Source organism: Penicillium atrosanguineum (assembly GCF_028827265.1).
Source record: "Penicillium atrosanguineum strain IBT 20685 chromosome Unknown utg000003l_segment0_segment0, whole genome shotgun sequence".
NCBI lineage: Eukaryota > Fungi > Ascomycota > Eurotiomycetes > Eurotiales > Aspergillaceae > Penicillium > Penicillium atrosanguineum.
This window is the reverse complement of record NW_026623135.1, coordinates 4,663,286-4,680,010: the sequence shown is the minus strand read 5'-3', so window position 1 is coordinate 4,680,010 and position 16,725 is coordinate 4,663,286. Positions and strand designations below refer to the sequence as shown.

The following is a 16,725-nucleotide window of genomic DNA, read 5'->3' as shown; positions in this document are numbered from 1 at the left end:
TCCAATCTGCTATTGACTATATCAAGAGTAAAAGAGCTTAGTATCACGGTTTTGGCTTGCCGAATAACTATTTTCAATTAAAAATAGATTTGTTTCGCGTATTCCCGTTTGAACGTCATTCTGTTTTTCCTCAGTAGAGAAGTGGGATAGGGATGTATGGAAAATTGGGAGTTAAAGACTGGATTGCCGAGCGGGCCTATGTAGGTAGCATACAAAGTCAGTTCTATGGCGGGTGGTATCCTACATAAATAGAGTCTTATCCTACAGTGCAAGACTGTCTACCAGAAAGCTTAGATAGCGTTAGCAGATGTTCTTCCATTCTTATATCCACTCAGTATCGGCACCGACATCTGTCACATTCCCAGAATCCGGCAAATTCTGACCAACGAACATCCGAAGCATGCCGACAAATTCAGTCGACGAATTTTCAGTCCGGCAGAGCTGCTTGCTTTTCAAGAGCAGTATGACAAAGTGTTGTAATTGAGACAGGTTATCTCAGCACGGATAATTGACGAAGAAAATGGCGATTATGTGTCCGGTATCGACAGTGACGAGTAGTATTCCAAATACGAGCGAGAGCTTTACAGTAGAAGTTACGAATTGAGCTGCTGGACGGTAAGGCGCCGCCCCACCTCAACAACTGGACTTGAAGGCTACATGGTTCCAAGTTGAAGAAAGCAAGCTAAAGACCACTAGGTTTGCCGCCAAAGAGGCTGCCATGAAGGTACGCAACTGTATTCATTATGTCATGGGTTCCACCACTACAATATGGATTAGCGTGTTTCATGCTAGGGCTCGGGAATGAAAGTCGAATAGTGTAGAGGTAAATCTGATTTCGAATATCACTGTAAAGGAAAAACATCGAAATCATAAATCGTTGAGCGCTGCAGGTTGGTCCTGGTCAGACCACCTTGTTAGCATGCGCTTTTGGGGTATCGAATCGTTATGTGCAACCAGAAAAGAAAAGCCATATTTCGAAGCAAATAGCCGGAACCAAAATATCAGAAAACCAACTGACGAAAGCAAGGTTGCAATCAATCGTAGTCCATCTCAATATCATCCACTTCCACCGTCGTACCGAGGGCTTCCTTGCCCTCGCGAATCATCGCTTGAAGTTGTTTGTTTAAGCGCTGGATGCTAGCATCCTCTTCACGCTCTCTGCGGCGTAATCGAGCAGCTTGTCTTTGCCCCTCAGCCGATCCCGGGCCATCTCTTGATCGCGGGGATGGAAGACCGAGGCCCACACCTTTCGTGGGTGTTGACGGCCGCAAAGCAGATGGGGCGGCTCTTTTGTTCAATCGGGGCATCACGGCTGGACGACGGCGGGGACTGGAAGCCTGGTGAATTCGGCGAGCTTTCAAAGATGGACTACCCATACTGTCGCCGACGAAAGGATTTGCTGGCTCAGTGGGAACGACCACCCAGCTTCGCTCGATCTCTTCGTCGGGATACTGACCCGGGATGGGTGTTCGAAAGATCGAATCCTTCTCCACCGAAACGGGAGACTGCCAGGCCGCAGTATATTGTGCTGGTGACCCGGTTTGGATATCGTAACCTTGACCGCCCCCAGCGTAGAATCCGCTGAATGCTCCAGTCCAACACAAGTCTAGTACTTTGCCGACTGCCTTGATAACCGTGCGTCCCCATCCAAGTCGTGTTGGGGTATCGGCACCATCCGCAGACGGGGAGGCGATGCAAGAGTCGCGGCGGCTGCGCTTACGGCTATTTGCTTGTGTGTCTTGATCTATCATCTCCACGCTGGCGTCTAACGATGGTGGGAGGAAAGACTCGCGATAGCGGTTCGGACGATAGTCGAGGTCAGCAGTGGTGTGGAAGTCATGACGACCGCTTGTTTTACGATATTCAGATTCCAGAAGGGAACGACTGGCATCTTCCGATGAAAAATCGAATTTGGATGAGAGCTTTTCGTTGTCGCGGCGTGGGCGCTTGCGACTCACGGAGAGGGAGTATAGCGAGGAGGATGCGGAGGCGGAGGTAGGGACCTGGAAGAGTTGAGAGTTGGCGCTGGCGAGATCGAGTTTAGGAGGAGAAGTAGACGAGTGGAAGACCGCCGGCATGTCGGGCATTTTTGATGGGAAAAAAAAGGTGAGAATTTAAGAGAGGTGAGAGAGTAGAGAATGTAGGTTATTGATTGCGAAGGCTGGGAAAAAACAAAGTTGACTATTTCGGGCTTAGACTCAACAACAGAGAGCGTCATGCACGGCACTCCGAGACACATCCTCACCCCCTCGCCGATCTATCAACAGATTGTCCATTTACAAGCGCTGGCTGGCCCACTGAACACCAGCTGCCTCCAATCCATCATCGCCATCCACCAGGACGCACCATCCCTCGCCGCCCATTCCGCCGTCGCCCGCAATCACCGCTTCGAAATGTCCCCGCGCATACTCTAACACTGCATTATCGAAGGTTCCGGGTTGCAACCAGACGGCAGGGATACCGACTGAATGCGCCTCCTGCAGCAGTGTGAGAGTCACGGGTGGTGGGGTCACCACTGACAGGGAAGTCTGCGTGGGTGAAGCCAGAGCCGACGGTGAAGGCACTGTATCGTAGGAGCGCGAGGGAAGCGAAATCTGCGCTGCCCGTGGGTTCAGTGGAGTCACAGGTAGGGAGTGCTGGTGATACCAAGCGAGGACTGAGGTTTGGAAGGTTAGATCAAAACTGCCAGGTTTCCAATTCACGTAGAGCTATACTTTTGTATCCGAACTTGTTGGAGTCATTACTGGCCCCCGCCACAGCGAAGCGCGGGGAACTGAAAAATCGCTTGACGGCTTCCATGATGAGAAATGCTGACTGCAAATTTGGTCGTATACGTGATTTCGTGATCTCGTAAATTCGTCGAAGAGATAGTTACAAAAGAAGTCAGAAAGTTGGAGAAGTGAAAGTGAAAGTGAACGAACCTCGGTAGCCGCCGAAAGCAACTCCTTCGCTCATCTCCAACCTCCGCTCCGCCTATCGGAGTACCCTCCACCCTTCCAAGACTGTCATTTGATTCCACTTGCTCCCACGCTTTAGTGACGGGGCTCCGAGCCCAACTCTCATGCCACCGTTCGTCCCCCGCAAGCGCTTCTCCGAGGACCCGGACCCGCCCCCGGCCAAACGCCAGGCCCAGGCCGATGACTCCACCAAGCCCTCTCACATTAGTGACTCCGATTCAGATTCGGACTCTTCGTTGAGCGATGTGCCAGAGTCTGCCAATGCTACTCCCCAGGCGCCGCGCGCATCTGGCGACGATGATGAAGGTGAGGAGGAGGAAGAGGACGATATCGACTGGGAAGATGCGATCGACACTAAGACAACGAGCGCGACCACTCCAAGCATGGCCGTCGCTGAGATTCAAGATCTAGAATTGACGCTAGATAAAGATGAACATCATGTCTCAGACCTCCTGGATGGCAAGAAAGGGCCGTCCAAGATTGAGCGCCTGATTCGCAACCAGACGCACTGCATGCATGTCCAGTGCTTGCTCTTCCATAATGCCATTCGCAATGCCTGGATCAACGATAAGAAGGTCCAAGAAGCACTACTCCAGAAGCTGCCAGAAGGCATCAAAAATGAAGTAAAGAAATGGCGCATTGCAGCGGGGATAGAGATCCCGGAGCCGAAGCCTCCCCCACCGAAGAGCAAGAAGAAAGGGAAACAGGCTCGAAAGAAGCAAGACTGGGGTGAAGAATCCGAACGACTGGAGCCGGGTCAGCCAGATATGAGCGCGGGCGACCCGATCATTCCTCTGCTCAAGGTCCTGGTTGCGTACTGGAAGAAACAGTTTCATATTACAGCTCCTGGCCTCCGGAAGCATGGTTATCGCCCAGTCTCCTCAGTCGAGGTCATAATGAATGAGTTCAGGGAGGAAGACCACAACCCAGAAATCCACGGAGAACGGATCGCGAATCTCGAAGAGTTCCGATCAACGGCAGAGCGAATGCAGGGCTCTCGGGACGTTGGCGCCCAGCTATTTACAGCTTTGATCAGAGCTTTAGAGATTGAAGCACGGCTGGTAGGCAGTCTACAACCACTGGGATTTGGCTGGACCAAAGCAGAAACTGCCTCCCCACCTACTCCATCCAAGACGGAGAAAAAAGAGAAAGTCGAGACTGATGTTGACGCTGGTGGTTTCGACCCCGAGATCGACTCAGAACAGGACCTTCCAAAGGCAAAGAAGAGCATCCCAAAGTTCGACAAGGACCTACCCTTCCCTATATACTGGACTGAAGTTGCCTCGCCGGTCACGCATCAGATTATCGCGATTGACCCTCTGGTCCTTCCAAATTCCGTTGCAACAACACCGGACTTTCAAGCAGCATTCGAGCCACGCGGAGCCAAGGCAGAACGCGCCAAGCAGGTAATATGCTACGTAGTCGCACACTCGCCCGATGGAACCGGCAAGGACGTCACCACGCGATACCTTCGACGGCGAACATGGCCAGGCAAGACCAAAGGATTCCGGATGCCTGTAGAGAAAATCCCGCAACCGGGCCGCCGAGGACAATACTTTGAGTATGACTGGTTCAGAACGGTCATGCGTGGATACGAAAGGCATCCAGACCGCAGAACCAAGGTTGACGAGGTCGAGGACGCAGGAGATCTTCAACGAAAGCAACCGGAAAAAAAGAAAACGGCCCAGACCACTGATACTCTTCAGAGCCTTCGCCAATCGACCGAATTTGTGCTGGAGCGCTTCCTGCGCCGTGAAGAGGCCTTGAAGCCGGGCTCAGAGTCAGTTCGCACCTTTACTGCAGGCAGAGGTGCCAAAGCCAAGGAAGAACCCGTGTTCCTCCGAGCACATGTCGTCAAGTGCATGTCGGCAGAGAGTTGGCATAAAGAAGGCCGCAAGATCCAGCCTGGCGCGGTCCCTCTGAAAAGAGTGCCCATTCGAGCCGTAACACTGATGCGCAAGCGCGAAGTCGACGAGCTGCAGCGTGAAACGGGAGAAAAACCCATGCAGGGATTATATTCTCGCGAACAGACCGAGTTCATAATCCCTCCGCCCATTGAAGATGGCAGAATTCCAAAGAATGACTACGGGAATATCGACTGTTTTGTACCTACTATGGTACCGCGCGGCGCCGCCCATGTCCCGCTCCCTGGAACTGTACGAATCTGCAAGAAACTGGGCATCGATTATGCTGAAGCAGTCACCGGGTTCGAGTTTGGTTCAAAGATGGCAGTACCCGTGATTCAGGGTGTGGTCATTGCCGCTGAGAATGAGGATCTGCTGAAAGATGCCTGGCGAATTGAAGCTGCTGAAAAACGCAAGCGCGAAGAGCTCAAAGCTGAGAAGCGGATTTTGCAGACATGGCGTAAGTTCCTGTTCGGCTTGCGTATCGCTGAACGTGTTCGTGAAGAATACGGTGGAGATCCAGATGCAGATCGTGAGCAAGATTCTCATAATCCATTTGCTACTCGGAAGAAACACCAGGAACATGACGCTGGGGATGGGCACGAGGAGGATCATCTCGAAGAGACTTCTCACAACCCCATTGACCATGGTGGTGGGTTTCTTTTGCCTGGCGAAGGGGATGACGAAGATCACGGCTTGATTGTTGAGCATCATGATGAAAGCAATGAAGGCCCACCCAAGTCTCATCCCCACGACTCGGGAAATGAAGATGATGATATTGAGGAGCTGTCACCACCCATCTCGATACCCGACTCTGACGAGGACAACGAGCCTGAATATGAACCATCCACTCGAAATACTAGACGGCGAGGTCGTGGCGGTTGAAGGAATATACGACCTATTGATCGCGAGAACTTGATGTATAAGAATAGAACAATACGAGGAATCCGATACCTCCACTGTACCCTTGAATAATCATCTAACCTCCCCACTTGGTTGTATAAAGCTCACATTGTATACGTTTTAGAACGGCAAGGGCATGCCTAGCTTGATAATTCCAAGGCGTTCTTTACATACCGTGAGAATGGATTAGTCGGTTCTAAGTAGATGAACAAGTGGCTGGGATGTCTTTGGTTGACTATAGTACATGGAATTTAAATTCTATGAGTTTCTATGGATCGACACCAGCAAAAGAACTTAGTGGAGGCCAATTAAACCTTGACAAGGACACCGCGATATCTCATCTTGCCCTCTCTCAGAGTCTGCATAGCCTCCTCAATTCCCGTAGTGGTCAAGGGGAAGGTCATGATAGAGGGGTAAATCTTTTTTCTCGCCGCAAAATCGAGAAGGTTGCGAATGGAACGGCGGGAGGCGACCAGGGAGCCTTGAATGCGGACACCCTTCCAGACCATGTCCAGCATGGGAACGGGTGAGGGCTCAAAGGCAACGGTCAAGGGGTAGATGCTACCGTGGGTGTTCATAAGGGGGATAAGGCTAATATGAATGTTAGAAAAGGTATGACAGAACCTCCGGTACTTGGCAAGACTCACGAAGGGTAATCAACGCTTCCACTTCCACAGAGAAGAAGGTGGTTGACAGTGTCGAAGTCCACTGGGGGCTTCTCGCCAGAGCGGAAAACGTGGAACTCGGAAGCACCGTAGCCCATAGCCTCCTCACGCTTGGACTCGGAGCTAGAGAGAACGACAACATGGCAGCCCATCTCGCTGGCAAGCTTGATGGCCAAGTGGCCCAGACCACCAATACCCATCACGGCAACACGATCGGTGGGGCGGATGCCGTACTCAGTCAGGACAGTCCAGACAGTAGCACCAGCACACATGAGAGGGGCAGCATATTCGGAGGCAAGCTCATCGGGGATGGGGTAGACGCAAGTAGCATCCCAGACCGTACCGTAGCTGAAGGAGCCGTTATTGGTGTCGTGGAAGCCGTACTGTTTCTGGTTACGGCAATACTGGTCCCAGCCTGTTGAAGGTCAGTATAAAACATTCAGCCAGGTCGGTGTACAGACATACCAGAAACACAGTTGTCACACTCAGTGCAGACCTTGTGGGTGTATCCAAATCCAACACGGTCTCCCACCTTGACGGAGGTAACCAGAGGACCAAGAGCCTTCACAATACCAATGCCCTCATGACCGAGAACCATATCAGCCTTCAGGTAATGCTCATCGGTTCCACAGAGGCCCGAATGAGTGGTCTCGATAAATACTTCATTGTGCTCAAGGGTAGCAGTGCTTCTGCTAGCGATGATCTTGCCATCCACAGAGCCGCGGAAGGTGTCATATGTGATAGTACTCATCTTGAATGGTTCTGATATAATTGAAGATCTAGAGAACCAGGATCTTGAGGGTGGCCCGTCTATATATAGTCACCTGGCAAATCCAAACGGTCCCGCCTGCAGCTTCACATTTTCAATGGTATGAGTAGTTTGGCAAATTTTCCGGAGTCTAACTTGTCAAGATATCACGGTGAAGACCAAAATGTCTCCGAACGTATTCCCAAAGTATCCACAGCGGCTAACGTCCGACCTTGTTTTGCATAACATTTAGTATCTGAAACGGCTTCGTCACAAAATCCACACCGGTTAATATTCGAGCGCAAAAGATTATTCAACATAATCAATTTTAGCTAGGGCTGCGTCATCTTGGTGAGAGTAGACCCCGGGCTCGAAAACTTGAAAAAAATTGCTTTCAAGTCTTTATGGTAGATGCCAAGTGCCTTCATCCCCTTTAAGTCTCCGATCGGGCGTCTATTTCGCCGTAGTGATTAAAGCGGTAGATGCCGAGGCTGTGGCTCATTGTCAAAGTCTCCAGTCGGATGTCTATTTGACCGTAGTGGATCTATAGTGGAGATTTCAACGGTAGAACATTCGATCATATTGTCGTTCGTTTCCACACCTGCAGCGAGATTTTCTGCCATATCATGGCCGTAGGAAGGCGCAGTCGACCCATGGCTGGGATTGTATAAAGCACTGGTCTAACTTTAACCTACAAACTGCAGTAGCAGTAGCCTAGTGCTGAATAAGTCGAATTCCTGAGCCGTCGAGCTTATCAGTTTTTCTAGCGAAGAGAAGTGAGGAGAATAGGGTGCTTAGATCGTTTGCGCTTAAAAGTGAATCCAGCTCTGGCTGCATAATATCGATAATTATGTATGGTCTCCTTTTCTGTAACACAGTCTACTACCCCATTCAAGCACTGGGAGATGCCTGTGTCCACCGCTTCTCCCCTCAACCAAGTAATGCTTACTTTGTCGCGCGCATAAAACCTTTTGTGAACACAAAACCGCCTTGAAGAGTCCGAGCTCGAAAGCCATGTCCACCTATACATATACTTGTAGTCTGGTTGAGAGGGTCACTGATAGATAAATAGTAGCTGAGGAGGTTTCAAGACATTAGATTGATTTAGGTATATGTTGCATATACCTGTACTATATATATGCGCTGATCTTCTAAATCGACATGACCACACCATCTGGGTGTACGACCAGAAAAGAATGAAACAAACTAAACAAAATAAAAGAAGAAAAGGATGAGACATGTAATTAAATGAATGTATAGACCCCCAAAGCAACTGCCTAACCCAGAAAACCTAGTCATATGCCACAATGACCTGTCGATTGACGACAATATCAGCCTCACCGGGCCGTTGACCGTTATCGAGAATATCCTTTTGGCTATCTCCATCACTCAGGCTGCCTTGTCGCTCTCGATCTACGACCGAGGTGATGGCAGTGTGGTTGACGCTCTTGCCGTGCTCGGCAAGTTCGTAGTTCCGTGAGTACAACGCCCCTCCGGTGCGGTGAGAACTGTTGAATCCAGGTGATTCGTGGTAGTTCTTGTAGTCTGAGGTTCTGCCGTCGCGAAGGATGCGGAATAGCGGACGGAGGGTTGCGACATTTCCAACTATCATGCCGATAGCGTTTTCGGCAAATCCCCAGATGACAACGTTCGAGATGCTATACAGGTAGTTGTTTTCGCTGGTCAAGGCGACAGTATACTTGAGTCGGACACATGCGGATAGCGATGCACTGCAGAGAACATATGTCAGCCAAGGGAACGCAATAAGGGATATGAAGTATCACGCACAAGACACCGAGGCCCATCAAGCCAATGATCGAAATTTTGGTATTGCGGTTGATCTGCACGTTCCAAAGCAGAGGGATTGGCCTATTGAGGAAGTCAGGTTTTGGTTACTCGCGCAATATGGGTCTTGGATTCGCACAGGAAAGCTGTCACCCAGTCGGTAAGGATGTTAACAGCGGTACACGCATAGTACACATCGGCAAGGACATAGCTAGGCTGACAATGGCCATTCTTGAGAGCTTCGGCGTTCCATGCAGCTCTTTAACTAGGTTAGCATCTACTCCTAGAATATGGTTGTGGCGAGACTTACTCGACGGGGATGCAGTTGGTCAGAATGAAGATCAAAGCGATGATGTTCATGATTACGAACGTAGCAATGACAGCATATTGTACGTAAAGATACTCTTTGCGCCCACTTGCTACTCGGATCAACATCCAACTGATGCTGAGCTTGATCGGAATGATGGCGGCGCAATAACCGACTTCGAAGATAAGGAAGAACTTTTCGCGAGATTAATGTTGTGTCGGTCAGCGTGATGGAAAAGCGGCGCTTACTTTCTTCCCCTCTGCCTCATATCTTTCATTCCCAGGCTCTGCAAATGTCGAATTGAGAATGCCGATTCCATTGAACGCTCCTCCAACACATCCTGCCACAAGCACCGTGAATGGTACCTTTCGATGTCATTAGTCGGGTGCTCGGGAGTTGGATGAGGACCACAAACTAGGGCTGCTGTCATGATCCAGTCCTCCATTGCCCATGACTTGCGTGTCAATCTGCAGTAAATCCTCAAGCCGTAGGTCAAAAAAGCCAGTATCGTTAGCATGATGGTGCTGCCCGCCACCGACGGAGCAGCATCGGTGTAGATTGCCATAGCGTCAAGGTTGAGCACTATGTTCTACTCAATCTTGTGGTGCTGTCAAGGGTCGAATCAATGTCTTAAACCATCGACTTGGATCAACATGGAGTAAGAGACTTCAAACCAGGTAGAGCGACGGGAGTGGGGAGATAATAACCTAGATCGCTGCCAATGCCAGTCCAGAGGAACCCGGGTGACGATCTAAGACTGTTCTAGGTAACTAGACGGGCAAAATGTCAATACGAGGGTAGGCTCGTGAGTAACCGTCATTTCCGACGCCTAGACTTTCCAAGTCCCGGAACCTTGGTTGATGGGCCATCGCGACGGCTTACTGAAGATCGTCGCCGGTAGAGCTACTTTAGTCTAGTTCAACCCTACAGAGGTTGGCAGTGGCGTTGCAGATCCGTTGTTAAAAGACGGAGGTCTGCCGCGGCGGATCAAACAAGTGGACATGGCCTCCACTCGAACCCTAAGTGGGCTTCTAGACTTCGAAATGAACAGCCGCGAGTCATGCAGGATGATTGGCAGGGGCTGTTTCATCTCCCTTTTGGACTTCCTTCCAAGCGAGATGAGTATCACTAACTCTATAACCGTGCAGGGTACTATCACACTAGCTTCGCATGCAGAATCAGCCTGCTCCACCTTTCCGACCTCGAAAACCTCGCCTGTCGATGCCAAGGAAGTTCAAGTTTAGCCTGAGTCGGCTATCACTGCCGATACCTTTTTCCAGATCGCGCGCTTGGACAAAGGAAATGTCTAATGGCGTTTTGTTTTCCCCACCGTCGAATGAATCCATTTTTGCGACGGTTCGGTGCCGAATTTATTGGACCGGAGAAAACGAAATCGGACCCATCGATCGGGGCAGGATAAGTGATTACACGGACGGGGGTACCGCAGATATTTGCCCCCTGTCTTTGCCCCTGACAAGTCACCGGAATCACAAAGTACTGTACTCGGTCCAGCGGAGAGTGCTTGGCCAGAACTATTGCTTCAAGCCACGTTATCCCGTGTCCGCCTCATCCAATCGAGATGCTCCCCCCTGAGGTTGCACGTGTGATCGGCCGATGGGTAGCTGTCAACCAAGTTTCTGATATCGACAATTGACTCGCGCCGCGCTTGAGTATCGCGAGGCTTTCGACCTAGCTCACAGAGCTGATCGTGCAGATCGACGCCTTGACGCCATCCGCTAGCGATTATGAATACAAGCCAGTGGCTGAAAGCTAGACATTTTCCAGCCAAGTGCAACGACAAGAGAAACGTGGCTTTGACCCCCGGTGCGGCTCGTGCTCAGAGGACTCCTAATGGCGTTTCCTAATTTTCAAGACTTTGACTTGGCTGTCAGATCTCCAAAAGATCGAAACACCCATGGCAGATGTGCGGGCAATTGCAACCCCGTTCGTAGTCAAAGATCGATCAGACGAAGGGTGCCATCGACAATGTCTAGGACGGTACTGGGATTCACTCTGGCCATCAAACTCCCTTGACCTGCGAACAGCAAAGGTTCTTGTTCATCTAAACCGGCTAATGTAAACCTAGGGACTAGCGTACAACCAATTCCCATTCTACCTCACTGGGCTCTTTCCAATAATCAGTCCCACTTGCAACAAATCCCAATTTATCTAAAAGCCTCGCGCTTTGTCGATTGTCCCTCTCCGTCTCAGCAATGAATCTCTTCACCCCCCGCTCGTTCGCGGCCCACTGCATCACCGCCTCCGCCGCCTCCTTTGCAATTCCTTTGCCCCAAGATTTCGGCGAAAGACCATATCGCAGCTCAACCATCTCATCCCACGGTGGGAGATTGGTATCATCAACTCCTCGTTTCGGAAGAGATGTCGTGGTTGCATCGCGGACACCGGCATATCCAACCCATTCGATCTGATCAAGGCGTTCCGCATTCGGCCCAGCAAGTAGCGTGAATTCGGATTCCTTGAGAACAGATGTGGAATAATGAGAAATGGTCTCATCTAAGCTGATTGACTCGCGTAGCCCCACGGCAAAATCACCCAGACCGCGTGGGTTCCAGCAGCGTCCGATATCGCGTGTCTCAATCCATTCGCGTGTTTCATCGTCGCTCCAATTGCGAGCCTGGAAGTGCTCGCCGAAAGCTACTTGGCAGAAGTTCTCGTCGGCATGTAACGCGGCATAGAGTGCTCGGTAGGATTTCGAGGAGATAGCGAATGTTGTAGGGAAGATGATGAGTCTAGGTGTCAGGATGGCGAAGGACTCGGATGGTTGGGGCTGCAAGGAGGTCATTGTAGATGTGTGACTCTTCAATCTTCGTCGCGAGTAAATTGGGGAGTGAACCCTCCACGATTTCAATTGACGAGTCAGCCAAGTTTTCTTTTCTTTACTTTACTTAGAAAGACATTATCTGATTTAAATTGGAAGAAGAACCAAGCGGGGACCGAGTTCAGACTAGCGTGTGGGGTAATCTGTTGTCCCAGGGCCGTCAGCACTAAATCTAAGCTGAAGAGTGAAGGGTTTAAAAGAGATAAAAAATAAAAAGAAAAAAAGAAGGGCATTCGCCCCGCACGAGGGTCGAACTCGTGACATCCAGATATTGTTTGAACATGTGTTCTAAAAGTCTGGCGCTCTCTATTATAAGGAAAGAATGTAAGTAGGAGGTTTTTTACAAACGGTCACGTGAGGATAACGCACAACCAACTGAGCTAGCGGGGCTAATGATACCGCGGTTGTCTGGAATATGAGATTATTCCTAACCTGCTCAATGTTCTTTCTACAGTCGTGGTTTCGAACCCCGCCATGAGCATTAGTATCCACCCGCAATATTTGACTGGAGCTGAGATTTCACAATTTTCTGAATGCGATTAAATTGAAAGATGTGAAATTTAGGATTCAGCACTGGTATCTAGAACCAGGTTGAAAGTCTCTTGTCAATGTGTAATTTAGCGAACTCTATGTGAAATCATCCATCGACATCATCTCATCCGAGAAGTAGCCAAGGGCGAATCGACATCACCCCACTCGCCATCATAGTCCTCCTCCAACTCGAATTCTTCTTCATCCAGGGAAGGACTTAAATGCACAGCAGGGGACGATATGGGACTTAGCGCCACACGTGGCCGTGACTTGAAGACGCTGGCGTACTCGGCATCTTCTTCAAAGAGCTTGTCCTGAGGCGTGGAGGCGCCGGATCGGCCACCCGACGGGCGTGAGGATTTGCGCGGCGTCTCAAATTGGTTCACTGGGAATGAAGTCCGTGGGCCACGACATCGGGGACGGGGCTGTGCTTCATGTGTGGGGAGTGGTGGGATTAGGGACATCGATTTACGGGTCCGCTCAGCGAGGGTATAGTGGGAGACTGGCACGATCTTGAGGGGTTCTGGTTCCGGCTCAATCTCCGAGTCTTGGTCGGGAGACAAGCGGACAGTGGGAGTGGGCAAGCTGTTCTCCTCCTCATGGGTCGGAGCTGGGTCCAGAGTTTCGGCTTTCGGCGGTGGCGAGGGAAGCTCTATATCATAGCTTGGTGAGGGTGGCTCGTTATAAAGGTCCGTGGTGGGTTTTTTGAGCGCTGCTGGCTTCGTCACGGTCTTCACTGAAACAGCACGACTGGCATTCGAGCGAGACTGACCATTGACACGAGTCACAGCTTCACTCACGTTCAACATGAACGATCGGTCTGCGTCTTGAAGGGCTCTTCCACGATCACCAGACTGTCGAACGGCCTTTGATATGCTTGCAACGGTCAGGGCCTGATGATCCTGGAACAAAAGGCGGGGCTCATGAGACTCAAGTCCCATAGAATTAGCACTTCCACCTCGCTCCTTGCGAAGGGAATCATTAAACTCATGCCATCTTCTCAACCGACTCCGCAGGCGTAACACCCGTGTCTCCAAGTCAGTCACCAGATCTGGTTTTGCCCCATTTCTGAGACCATCTATGTTCGATGCCGTCGCCTGAGTCCATGCTTGCGAGAACGGAAGTTCCAGGAAAGAATCCGTGCTGCTTTGCGATCCTCCGTGGAGCAGAGCGGTAGCCCACTCTTCACTACCCAGCCAGTTTGCTTGGAGCTCTCGAGCCAAGCTATCCGAGTCAACTGGCACATGATCTCTTTCATTTGCAAGCTTCTCGACACGCTCGGAAAGTTCGATCTTCTTATCGTCTAGGAGCCGGGAAAATTGGTCGTAGGTCTCGTGTACCCGAGCGTGACGGGCCCCCGCCGCATTGAGAGACACTTGGTGCGCGAGGATCAAAGGCAGAATATTCTGATAATCAACCGGAGTAATGGACTCAGCAGTAGATAGTTTCATGGCGAGGTTCCAATGCATCTCCTCCGCAGAGACCGCTACGAGCTTCCGCAAAACAGTGGTGGAGAAGACGGCGAGCAGCTCGTCGAATTTCTCACCCTTGCAGTCATCCAGCATTGTCTTGCGGATGACGGCTTCTCGCCCGAGGTCGCCATTCTTCTTTAATTCCGTCAAAACCCGGAACAAAGCTGCACGAAGGTTGACAGACTGCAGGGGTTCTAGCGGTGGGAAAAAGGGCCGGAGTTTCTGTCATTGTTTAGTATGGGCCATTCATGTGAAGGTTTGACCAGCTCTTACAGTTTGTGCAGTCTCGGGATCCCAGATAGTACAAAGGTAGTACAAGGCCCATTCGACGAGACGAATGCGCTGTCGCTGGTTCTGGGATGAGGGGGACAGCGAGCGGAGTGTGATATCAGGCCAGTCCTCGCGCTGATCAAGTTGAAGTAGCTTTAGATTGCGAATAAATACTGTCAGATGGGATGGCGCCGGCCAGCCTAGGGGCTTTGGCCGTGTCGGCCTTGAGGTCGCCATGTGTAGCGAATAGTTGCCGTAGTTTAGTAACTAGTCGAGCGTCAACAACCGATAAGGGGGTTTTGCACTGTTTGTGGCGCCTATCAGTTCTCTGGGTCCCGCCGTTTGGGTCCCGCTTTGTTTCTTTCTTTCCCCTTCTTCTCTCCTGTTTTCCGCTTCATTATTTGCATTACCTCTCCACTCATCGCAGACATGGGATCGGAAAACGCTTCCTGGACCCCGCACACTGGTTGGTAGTACATTGAATCCATCAGGATCCCAGCTAATCAGCCTATACAGTGCTGTCCACCCTCCCGCACCCGCCCGAGGAGAACGCGACTACTCCGATTCCCTTCTTCCACCTGATCGAGCGCCTCAAGACGACCAAGCGCGAAGGCTGGCGCCGTTTCGGTATTAATGGCGAGTCGATCTCGGACCACATGTACCGCATGTCGATCATGACGATGTTTGCCCCGCAAGAGCTGGCCTCCAAGCTCAACATCCCCCACTGCACCAAGATGGCGCTCATTCACGACATGGCCGAGGCCCTTGTCGGCGATATCACTCCGGTCGATCTGCACATCACCAAGGCAGAGAAGGCTCGTCGCGAAGCTGATACGATGGACTATATCGTCACCACTCTGCTAGGCAATGTTCCCGGCGCGGCATTGTCCGCCCAGGATGTCAGGAACGTATTCCAGGAATACGAGGATAATGTTACACTTGAGGCGCAGTTCGTCCACGATATCGATAAGATGGAGCTGCTGCTCCAAATGGTCGAGTACGAGCGCACCCACAAGGTCGATCTTTCCGAGTTTGAGCGTGTCGCCAGTCGTGTCCAGTTGCCTGAGATTAAAGTCTGGGCTGAGCAGGTCGTCAAGGAGCGCCCGAACCTGAAGTAAAGTTGTCGGGGAATTGGGAAGCGTGCGCATCAACTACACTTGACTTTGGGCGTTTGTTTACTGTGCTTTTTCTTTCGGGGTCCCCCTAAATACCATAGAGGATGACTTGCAATGCATGATGATGAACGACTGCACATGGTCTTTCGGGAATAAGACAAATTCAGTTCTTGGCATGGTCCGTCTACTTCAGCGTAAAGCGTAATAATGCAGTCTATAATCGCCAAGCGGAAGCGGAACGCTCAATCCACCGGCTCCTTCTCCATTTCACGCGCCAGCATCTCAGCCTCCTCCCTCATCTCGTCAGGAGTACGTGGCTTGCGCCCCTCATTATCCACCACGGGAAATCGAGACCTAGTCTTTGGCCGATCTGTAGCATCGCCTTCCCGAAACGCCTTCCCGACATCCCCTTCTTCTCCGTCTAACATATCATACACGGCATCGGTCCCACCGCGGTGATCAAGATCCGCGGCTTTACGTGGAATGATATGTGCGTGGACATGCGGCACGCTCTGTCCGGCATGTACGCCGTCCTGAACGGCGATGTTCAGACTCGAGGCGCCGTATACTCGCTCCACCATTCGGCCCACACGGCGCACTGTGAGGAAGAGATCGCTTGTTTCGGTGGTGGTGAGATCTGCGATGCGTGGGACGACGCGGCGTGGGGAGACGAGGACGTGCCCTGGGAGGATTGGTTTGAGGTTGACGAGGGCGAAGGAGAGTGGTGTTTGGTGGAAGACCTGAAGTACTTTGTTAATTGGGGTGTCATCTTCACGGCAGTATATCAAATACCTGAGAATTAACGCGGAATGAGCCAAAGTGAATTGGCGCGGCGCCTTTCAGCGCCGACATATTTGATGTGTTGGACATTGAAGGTAGTTCTCGGGTTCGGGGAAGGCGAGGTTTCGGTGATGTCGATCCCGATAAGCCCTTATCAAGTTCGGGGAAATAGGCTACACTAACTACAGAGCTTGATGCGTGCTCGTTTCTACTGATATAGTGACAACATTGATCCTCTTGTAACTCTAGCTTATGTATGAGATGCTCTGAGTACACGTACTAGAGCTTGATACACTTATGAGGAAGTCGAACTCAAGCAATACGTATCCATTACTCGATGTAGTGGTGAAGGGATTCCCGGTGTTGTCTCAGGCACCTCAGGCAGTAAAGGAATTATAGGATTTGATTGAGCATTTCTTTCACCAGTGCAACTAAAACTTTGTCAGAAG

At 51.0% G+C, this 16,725-nt stretch overlaps 9 protein-coding genes across 9 annotated transcripts; 2 read left to right on the top strand and 7 right to left on the bottom strand.

Moving 5' to 3' along the window:
* Nucleotides 1-1,034: 1,034 nt before the first annotated feature.
* N7443_005200 (uncharacterized protein) lies at nucleotides 1,035-2,087 on the bottom strand (the record flags this gene model as incomplete). Its single annotated transcript, XM_056885256.1, has 1 exon — nucleotides 1,035-2,087. The coding sequence occupies one exon, from the start codon at nucleotides 2,085-2,087 to the stop codon at nucleotides 1,035-1,037; it is 1,053 nt and encodes a 350-aa protein (XP_056743534.1).
* A 189-nt stretch (nucleotides 2,088-2,276) lies between these two features.
* N7443_005199 (CoA-binding protein) lies at nucleotides 2,277-2,799 on the bottom strand (the record flags this gene model as incomplete). Its single annotated transcript, XM_056885255.1, has 2 exons — nucleotides 2,277-2,656; nucleotides 2,715-2,799. 2 exons carry the CDS (start codon nucleotides 2,797-2,799, stop codon nucleotides 2,277-2,279), a joined length of 465 nt encoding a protein of 154 aa, XP_056743533.1.
* A 262-nt stretch (nucleotides 2,800-3,061) lies between these two features.
* Nucleotides 3,062-5,746, top strand: N7443_005198 (Rad4 family protein; the record flags this gene model as incomplete). Its single annotated transcript, XM_056885254.1, has 1 exon — nucleotides 3,062-5,746. The coding sequence occupies one exon, from the start codon at nucleotides 3,062-3,064 to the stop codon at nucleotides 5,744-5,746; it is 2,685 nt and encodes an 894-aa protein (XP_056743532.1).
* Nucleotides 5,747-6,072: 326 nt separating this feature from the next.
* Nucleotides 6,073-7,180, bottom strand: N7443_005197 (NAD(P)-dependent alcohol dehydrogenase; the record flags this gene model as incomplete). The annotated part of the gene is made up of 3 exons (XM_056885253.1): nucleotides 6,073-6,355; nucleotides 6,412-6,844; nucleotides 6,895-7,180. 3 exons carry the CDS (start codon nucleotides 7,178-7,180, stop codon nucleotides 6,073-6,075), a joined length of 1,002 nt encoding a protein of 333 aa, XP_056743531.1.
* A 1,288-nt stretch (nucleotides 7,181-8,468) lies between these two features.
* N7443_005196 (uncharacterized protein) lies at nucleotides 8,469-9,834 on the bottom strand (the record flags this gene model as incomplete). Its single annotated transcript, XM_056885252.1, has 6 exons — nucleotides 8,469-8,907; nucleotides 8,966-9,046; nucleotides 9,102-9,221; nucleotides 9,273-9,463; nucleotides 9,518-9,634; nucleotides 9,685-9,834. The coding sequence occupies 6 exons, from the start codon at nucleotides 9,832-9,834 to the stop codon at nucleotides 8,469-8,471; spliced, it is 1,098 nt and encodes a 365-aa protein (XP_056743530.1).
* A 1,524-nt stretch (nucleotides 9,835-11,358) lies between these two features.
* N7443_005195 (GNAT family N-acetyltransferase) lies at nucleotides 11,359-12,072 on the bottom strand (the record flags this gene model as incomplete). The annotated part of the gene is made up of 1 exon (XM_056885251.1): nucleotides 11,359-12,072. The coding sequence occupies one exon, from the start codon at nucleotides 12,070-12,072 to the stop codon at nucleotides 11,359-11,361; it is 714 nt and encodes a 237-aa protein (XP_056743529.1).
* A 686-nt stretch (nucleotides 12,073-12,758) lies between these two features.
* N7443_005194 (uncharacterized protein) lies at nucleotides 12,759-14,618 on the bottom strand (the record flags this gene model as incomplete). The annotated part of the gene is made up of 2 exons (XM_056885250.1): nucleotides 12,759-14,333; nucleotides 14,385-14,618. The coding sequence occupies 2 exons, from the start codon at nucleotides 14,616-14,618 to the stop codon at nucleotides 12,759-12,761; spliced, it is 1,809 nt and encodes a 602-aa protein (XP_056743528.1).
* A 192-nt stretch (nucleotides 14,619-14,810) lies between these two features.
* N7443_005193 (HD domain-containing protein) lies at nucleotides 14,811-15,499 on the top strand (the record flags this gene model as incomplete). The annotated part of the gene is made up of 2 exons (XM_056885249.1): nucleotides 14,811-14,847; nucleotides 14,898-15,499. 2 exons carry the CDS (start codon nucleotides 14,811-14,813, stop codon nucleotides 15,497-15,499), a joined length of 639 nt encoding a protein of 212 aa, XP_056743527.1.
* Nucleotides 15,500-15,738: 239 nt separating this feature from the next.
* Nucleotides 15,739-16,348, bottom strand: N7443_005192 (HIT family protein; the record flags this gene model as incomplete). The annotated part of the gene is made up of 2 exons (XM_056885248.1): nucleotides 15,739-16,236; nucleotides 16,289-16,348. 2 exons carry the CDS (start codon nucleotides 16,346-16,348, stop codon nucleotides 15,739-15,741), a joined length of 558 nt encoding a protein of 185 aa, XP_056743526.1.
* Between the last annotated feature and the right edge of the window lie 377 nt (nucleotides 16,349-16,725).